This window comes from Trichosurus vulpecula, chromosome 9 (assembly GCF_011100635.1).
Source record: "Trichosurus vulpecula isolate mTriVul1 chromosome 9, mTriVul1.pri, whole genome shotgun sequence".
Taxonomy (NCBI): domain Eukaryota; kingdom Metazoa; phylum Chordata; class Mammalia; order Diprotodontia; family Phalangeridae; genus Trichosurus; species Trichosurus vulpecula.
In genome coordinates this window covers 180879427-180887386 of record NC_050581.1, presented here as the reverse complement: position 1 = coordinate 180887386, position 7960 = coordinate 180879427, and the positions used below count along the sequence as shown (strand labels likewise).

Here is a 7960-nt window from a genome sequence, read left to right as displayed (position 1 = left end):
ATTTCGCCCCTGGTCCTGCGTAGGAAATTCAACACCCTGGCATAACGGTTGTTCTTTCCTTTGGAAGGCGCATCTCACTGTAGGTCGCACGTTAGTTAAACACAACACAACAAAACAGAACTAAATATTTCGATGTTTTTGTAAGTTGAATAGAAGCCCCCCAGCCCATTAGTGTGCCAGCTCGGTTACCCAAGAGTACCCCACAATCGTGTGGAGGTTTCTCTTCCCACTCCGGATCCAGCGCCTCTCCTTCAGTCAAACTCCCGGCTGACTTGAAAAACACAAAAGATAACTTTTAGAAATATGTTCAGAACATCGGCTGCAGGAAGGGAGGAAAGAAGGAAGAAAGGGAGGAAAGAAGAAAGAGAAAGAGAGAAAAGAGAAAGAAGGAGGATGGAAGGAAGGAAAGGGGAGGGGAAGGAAAGAAGGAAGGAAGAACGGATAGAAGGAAGGAAACAAGATAGAAGAGGAAAGATATTTCCATCCACCGCCCTCTCCTAATGCTGGGGAGAGGGCAAAGAAGACTCTTGCGAATGGAATCAATTTATTATAATTATATATAGATATATTCCTTAATCAATCATACATGGAAATTTACAGAAATGTAGAAAGTGAATGGGCTCATAACACAGCTCCCTTATATTCAGCCAGTGTCGAAAAGTTAGATTCAGATAGTCTACCCTCCCCCCCACCCTCTGTCACCCCTCAATTAAATGTCTCCGGGGTCCAGAATTTCACTTTAAATAAGTTTTCCCCTCTCTTACACATGTATGTGTCTGGGGGGGTATGTTTGCACAATTCTGCTCCCTAGTCATAGGGAGACTTTTTAGCTTTCCAAAATAGATGTTGGTCTCGATAAATAGATCTAACCTCTCTGCTGTATGTATATATATATATATGTTTATATTTATATATATATCTATTTAAATCTTAGAAATCAGTGTCTCTCTCTGGTCTCCGAGGGGCAGGCGGTGTGAGGGGAGAGGAACCAGGACCTGCTCGGAGCCGAAGCTTTCAGCTCTGCACCGTCCGGGGCAAGTCCTTTGTGGAGGGGGCTCCGGGGGCCACACTGTCATGGAGTTTCCTCACGTGCTTCTTTAGATCAAAGTTTCTGCAAAATCCTTTCCCACAAGTGGCACACGTGAAAGGCTTCTTGTCGTTGTGGGTGTGCATATGAAAAGTCAAGTTATAAATCTGGTGGAAGGCCTTGTTGCAGATGGTGCACTTGTACTGTTTCTCTCCACTGTGGGTCAGTTTGTGATTTTTGTAGTTTCCTACCAAAAAAGAAAAAAAAATAAATAAAAGAATGGGTCTGAATGGTGGCAGTGATGGTGGAGGAAGAGGTGAAAGATTCCAGAGTCCCAGGCCTGGCCTCGGTGGGGATGGGGGTGGGGATTCATGCTTCAGTTGTCGCCCCAAGGAGGCAATGCTTCATTAGGCTGGGTCCCACAAGTGAGAGTCAAGAAGTTGTCAAACTTGCTCTCCATCAATCGGGAGATGGAGAAGAGGTGCAGCGGTGTAGCCGGGATGCAATGACTCCAAATTAGGAGATCGAGGGAGGGTCAGAGTTCTGACCTATACCACCAACAGGAGCTTGCCTGCCTGCCTTCTCCAGACTGCCCCTGTTATTGCTGTGTGTATGTGTGTATGTGTGTGTGTTTAAAGGTATTTTTCTTTCTTCCAGACTTTTCATTGGGGGAGTTAGTTTGCTCTAGGAAGTCGAAGAAATTCAAAGACCTCTCAGCTTCAGGCTGTATTCTTGAATTTCTCTTTTCCTCACCCCCATCCAAGATATTAAATATATATATATATATACATACATATATATATACTTTTGAGATTACACACATACACACATACACACACAAACTCAATACATATGTAACCCACCACCCTTACACATACATGCAATATGCACACACAAACTAAATACATATGTGTACATATTTCTACACAGAAACGAAATGCATATATGTGTAACCTCAAATATATACATATATGTGTATATGTGTACATATGTGTGTATATAATATGTCTGAATATTTGTCTAGGAAAGCTGAAGACTCAAGCAGACCAGTATTTGAGTGTGACTTGGGAGGAAGTTAACAAATTTAGTTTTGACTGTCTGATATGACCGAAAACTTAGGGCCTTGCTTTCTTCTCTGGCTTTGGAGCTGCAACTCTGGGCCTTTCTGTCCTGTCTCTAGTGTTCCCCTCTCTTGTCTCAACCTCTTCACTTTATTCCTGGGGCCTAATTTTTCCCATCCCCTCTTACTGCTGTCCTAGGAGAAGCACAGTAAAGGAAGATCTTTCTAAACTTCTCCCAAGGGGTCTATCATTTTGGAGGCTTTTGCCTTTCCTCCATTTTCCCTTTCTGAAAGCTAGGAAGTGAATCTTTGTTTTGAGAGAGAGAGCCTGCCCTTACCTTCCCCCTAGCCCAGGCCCAAAGACTGAGTGTGATAGGCCATTCTGCCTGGGCCCCTTTAGTATAATTAGGACAAATGTCTTGGCCGAAATATGTTGGGAAAATGTTAGGAAACATGTTAGGAAAAAAAGAGAATCCCAACTAAAGTGGGATTGGGTTTTCTCCCCCACCCCTCCACTCTCTCCTCCTCTTTCTCCCATCACTTGTCATCCCTCTCCCTTCAGGCAATAGCTCTGCAGGTCGGAGTACCTTTTTGGTGGAACCCTTTCCCGCAGAATTCGCAGACGAAAGGCTTGTAGCCCGCGTGGATTCGGATGTGCGTGTTAAGCGTGGAGCTCCGGTTGAAGGCTTTGCCGCACTGGTTGCATTTGTGAGGTTTTTCCTGGGGTGGAGGAAGGGGGCGGGAGACAGAGAGAGTTTGAGGCGAGGGACCCCCAAAGTGGAGGAGATGACCCGGTTAGGGAAAGCCTAAACTCTGGCCTCTTCTGGCCCCTAGCTATGAGAAAGAAAGAGAGAGAGAGAGAGAGGCTGGAGCCATTCAGAGCGGCTCGAGGAGGTCCCTGGGGTCCCTCTGTCCTGCCCATCCCTCTCTCTTGGGGGTGGCATAGCCCTCATCCAGCCCTAGGGGAGCAGCTGTGGGGAAGAGGCCAGCAGCCTGGGCTGCCTGGGCGAGGGCCACGTACCTGGGTGTGGATGATTTTGTGTCTGCACAAGGTACTGGCTTGCCGAAAGCCCTTCCCGCAGACTTTGCAGACAAACGGCCTGGCTCCCGTGTGGACCGGCATGTGACGAGTGAGGTTATAGTGAGCGTTAAACACCTAGTGGAGGGGCGGGACACGAGAGGGCTTTGTAGGGCAAGCCCAGAGTGAGAGGATAGCTCACATACCCCACCTCCGCGGGCCTTCTCTATTTTCATCCCCACTCACCGGCCTCTGCTCCTGGCCCTGGCATTAGGCAGCCTAACGGTTTCCATTCCCCGTGGCCACCCCCGTCCGTACTCCCAACTCTGGACCCCCTCTTGGCATCCTCAACATGCAGCTAGAAGCGGGCATTGCCGGGTATCGAGAGGGAAGTCCGGGCGCTCGAGAGGTGGGGAGCCTCCCTCTCACCACTCAGGGCTCTCTCCAGGGGCACCCCTACCCGGCTCACCTTGCCACACACTTCGCAGGTGAAGTTTTTGGGCTTGCCGTCAGCCGAACTCGCCGCCAGTTTGCCGTGACTCTTGGCCCCGTTACGCTCCGCCGTCAGTGCCGTGTTCTCCTTCATTACTTGGTCTAGCTGCCCCGGCAGGCGCTCTTTGTGGGGGTAAGGGGTATGAGGGAACTTGTCCGCGGCCAACGTGGCCAGCTTGGCGTTCTCCAACAAGAAGAGTTTCTGGTGGGTGGCCAGGGACGCCGGGGACTGGGAGTTGAGGATGCTGGAGGGGAAGAGGTGCCCACTGAGTAGCTCCGATGGGGGATACGCCGAGGACTCCAGGTAGTTGAAATAATAGAGGGAGCCATTGGCCGGCAGCCCCACGGCCTGGTTGATGACCTGAGGCTTGATGACCCTGCCGGTGGGCAGCACGGACGGGGCCAGGCTTAGCTCCGCTTTGCAGCACACGCCGCAGTTAGCTTTGCACAAGCCGCTGGCGCCGCAGAGCTGGGATCCCCCGCTGCCCCCACCGCCACCACCACCTCCGCCACCACCTCCTCCGCCGCCGCTTCCTCCTCCTCCTCCTCCTCCGCTGCCTCCGCCGCCTCCTCGGAGGCTATTCTTCCAAAGCTCAGTGTAGTTCAGCAGAGTCTTGGACGGCATTTCGTAGCCCAGGGGCTGAATGGGAATCATACAAGGCAAGGACGAGCAGAGGCTGAGCATCTTCTTGGCTCCCCCGTCCACCTCTAGGCCCCCTGGTCCCCGGGGTTCGAATGGGGGCTTGGGCTCCGAAGTCTTGGCCATGATCCTCTCGATGGAAAAGGCCAAGGTTTTGGACGTGGCAGTGGAGGCTCCGGTCCGGGAGCAGGACGACGGGACCATGGTCTCGAGGGAAGTCGAACTCGCCATCTCGAGGAAAAGTTGCCGCGGGTTCCAGTGGTAGGAAGGGAGCGGGGGTGCTGGGGCGCAGAGGGTGGGGGTGGGGGGAGAAGCCGGCCTCCCTCCTAGGCGACGTTGCTCCGGTCTAACTCTGCATTCCAGAAAAGGCAGGGAGACACATCAATTTAATAAACGCCTTGTCAGAGCCGGGCCACCCATTTGCATTCAAATAAACCGAGCCGTAAACAATGAGCACCCAAAGGTACCAGATCACTGCTCATTAACCAGGTCGCACAAAAGTAACCGGCCAATCTAGACCTCATCAGTTTAAAAGGGGGAATGGAGGGGGGGGGGGGGAAGAAGAGAAGAAGGGAGGATAAAAAAGTGGAAAATGAAAGAAGGGAGAAAACGACCCCCCTCTCCCAACACCTCCAGCATTCCTGGGCAGCCCGGACTCTCTAACACTCAAACCAAAAACTGGTAGAAGGGCGGAAAATTTAAAAATAAAAGGAGGATGGAAAATCAATACGTTTACCTTTCTCCCCCGCCGCCGAGGAGAGAGATGCGTACGAGGCATGCAGCAGGGCTACACTGTCACATTTTGATAGCCAACATCTTCCCTCCGCGTGAGATCACTGTCTTTTACATTTAGCTGACATCACATGAAGTCACTTAGAACAGAATGACACGAGCGCACGGGGCTGCGCTCGCAGCAGCAGCAGTAGCTCGGCAGCGGTGGCGGCGGCGGCAGCAGCAGCAGCAGCAGAGGGCAGCGGCGGTGGCCCCGGCGTAGTTCCGCGAGCCCAGCGAGCGCCAGGCGGCCCGGCAGCTCCTGGCGCCACAGCCAAACCGCAGGCGCAACAGCCCCCCGTAGTCCCTAAAAGTTGAATGTCTACAATTCGCATCCGAGCATCCGAGCGCCCCTGGGGCAAGTGCGCGCCACTTGCTAAGCAGGGGAGAGAAAAAGAGAGAGGGGATAGAAAGGAGTGTGTGTGTGTGTGTGTGTGTGTGTGCGCGCGCGCGCGCGTGTGTGTATGTGTGTGTGTGTGTGTGTGTGTGTGAGAGAGAGAGAGAGAGAGAGAGAGAGAGAGAGAGAGAGAGAGAGAGAGAGAGAGAGAGAGAGAGAGAGAGAGAGAGAGAGGTCCTCGGAGGGTAGGGAGGAGTGGAAAAGACAGACTTGGTGCGTAATTCACAACTTTTCGTGGTTGCAGCTCCCAGGGACTTCGGGGAAAAGGCTTGCGAGTTTGACTCCGGCTGTGGGCAGCGGGAGTTAAGGCCCAAGCCCCGCCACCTCCTTCCCCAAATGGTCACTGCGTGGCCGTCTGCTCTTTCAAGTGGCCCCTTCGCCCTCTGCTACTGATCTGGGCATCGTTATCATAAACTGCCACTTACCCACGGAGCCAGCCCCGGCTGGATACACGGGCAAATGCTAATTACCTCATTAGGATGTGCCGCCTGGCCCCCGCTCGGGTTTGGAGGAGGGGAAATTATTTTGGGGGAGGAATGGGGAAATATTAATTTATGCAAATGCATGAACTTCGATCTTTTTTCATTCTCTCTCTTTTTTTTTTTTCATTGAGTGGGGTGGGAGGAGAGGGGGAAAATTCATCAAGGAAAATCTCCTAGGGCCTATTACCAGTACCCTTGGGGTTACCAACGTGTGGGTGCGCCGCTTTGGACGCATCCTCTTGTCCCTGGCGAGGAATATACAAAACCTTAAAAAAAATGGAAGTTTATTTGATTTCCTGATCAATTGAGAATTGTGACTGTGACTCTGTGTTTCTAATTAAATCCCTGGCTCGGGAGGCTGGGGCTGGGGGTGGGGGTGCTCTCCAATCCGGAGGATTTGGAGAGCCAGGCTCCCCGCTCCCGTAGCTCAGATGGGGACTTACTGTTTGGATAATTGAGAAAGTCCAATTTCCACCTGTTTAAGGAGCAGATTGAAATAGCAGAACCTCCCCCTGGATCCTATTAAACGTTTTTCCTCCCAAGGCCATTCAGCCGAACCAATTTTCCCGAAGTGATTCATGGAGCTCAATTCTGCCCAGGCAGTTCTTTCACTGGGAGATACTAAAGCGCTGCGTGGAACCGGGTTTTGTGTTTTTCTAAAATAAAGAGGAGGATTATCAGAGGGTAGGGAGGGGTGAGAGGAGAGAGAGAGGGAGGGAGGGGGAGACGTTGAAGGAGGCGGGAGAAGGGCTGGGCAGGGACTTAGTTTGGCCGGAGGGGAAAAGCGAAGAAAAGGCCTCTTTGGCTCGCCAGGCCCCTCCGGAAAGTTCGCTGGAATTCCTGCGTTTTGTGCGCCACGCACAAAGGCAGCCCGCGGCCTTCTCTATTTGGAGGGGCTAAATTCCGTCTGTTTAAAGACCCTTTCACCTGCGTATCACAACAAGCCCCAGAAACAAACTCCGCTCAATGAGGTGCAGCTTGTGCTTGTCCCTGGCGGGTTTGCTCTCCCAGACAACAACGAAAAAGTGGTCGAGGCCACTGGCGCTAGTGGGGATGGGCATGGGCATGAGCATGGACATAGGTGTGGGCTAGGTTTGGGGATAAGATTGGGTTGGAGATGAAGGTTGGGTGCTGGGTGGAAGAAGGGAGGGGAGAAGAAGGTTTAGGAGAGAAGATCCTGAGGGCTTTTTCTTTCTTTTTTTTAAACTTGGGGAGGTTTTGTTCTTCGGACAACCATATCTTGCCAGCCTAAGTTTTAGCATGACATCGAGCTTTATATCTTCAAACTGCAATTTAAGAGGATTACGATTGTGAACAAAACGTTATAGTGATGAATTCGGTAGGGAATTCAAGGGAGAAATATGTAGTCATATGTCGCCACAGAGAGCGCTGACTGTGAGCACCAGGCTGTTACACTCACCCCAGTTTGTTACAGAACCCCATACCCCCCTCCCCCAGCTAGACGGGAGTCACCAGCGTTTGCACCCTGTGTTCTACACGACAGGTGAGGGGAAACAGAAAAATGGTCTTGGTTATACTCCACTCAGACCTCTCCCCCCCAACTTCTTTCTTCCTACATCTCTTTCCCCCGCCCCCAATCTGACAAGAAATCAAGGATCCTGACTGGACAGGTGAGGGAATGTGGGGTATAGCGAGATAGTGAAGAAGGGGCGGAGAAGGAGAAGAAAGTAGACAGGCAGGGAGGAAAAGGTATAAGCATCCCACTCGGAATCAGACTATAGGGGACTAGCCTCCTCGGGCTGCAGCGCCCATCCATAGCAAGACCCCGAAGTTTTCAAAACATTGTTGAATGAATTCAGTTTTAAAGATCCTTCCTGCATCACCGCTCCCCCTCTCGCCCCGCCCTAGCAACTTTGAGAAAGAGGATTGCACACTTGATTTAACTTTGGAGATATGGAGGGATGCTAAATTTCCAGGCGTTCTTACTCCAACTAGGCTTCCCCTCCCCGTTTCAAGAGTAGAAAAGAATGGCAGAAGCTTGGCTCTGTTTGTCTATCCCATACACAGCTAAACTGGCCTTCTCAGATTAATCCTGGCCCCTCCAAAAATAAA

The 7960-nt window shown here is 51.5% G+C and overlaps 1 protein-coding gene across 1 annotated transcript; it reads right to left on the bottom strand.

Annotated features, from left to right (window-relative positions):
• Positions 1-1014: 1014 nt before the first annotated feature.
• On the bottom strand, positions 1015-4468 carry FEZF2 (FEZ family zinc finger 2). Its single transcript, XM_036739249.1, has 5 exons — positions 4162-4468; positions 3575-4116; positions 3109-3243; positions 2675-2807; positions 1015-1274 (listed from the first exon to the last, which is right to left on the bottom strand). Exons 1-5 carry the CDS (start codon positions 4466-4468, stop codon positions 1015-1017), a joined length of 1377 nt encoding a protein of 458 aa, XP_036595144.1.
• Positions 4469-7960: the final 3492 nt, after the last annotated feature.

Bases quoted from the DNA above. Each gene is read 5' to 3' on its own strand.
- FEZF2 (XM_036739249.1), bottom strand. From the start codon at position 4,468: ATGGCGAGTTCGACTTCCCTCGAGACCATGGTCCCGTCGTCCTGCTCC. The intron at 3,244-3,574 runs GTGAGCCGGGTA...CCCCTCCACTAG, and splicing joins CCTGCGAAGTGTGTGGCAAG to GTGTTTAACGCTCACTATAA. The intron at 1,275-2,674 runs GTACTCCGACCT...CTTTTTTGGTAG, and splicing joins GAAAGGGTTCCACCAAAAAG to GAAACTACAAAAATCACAAA.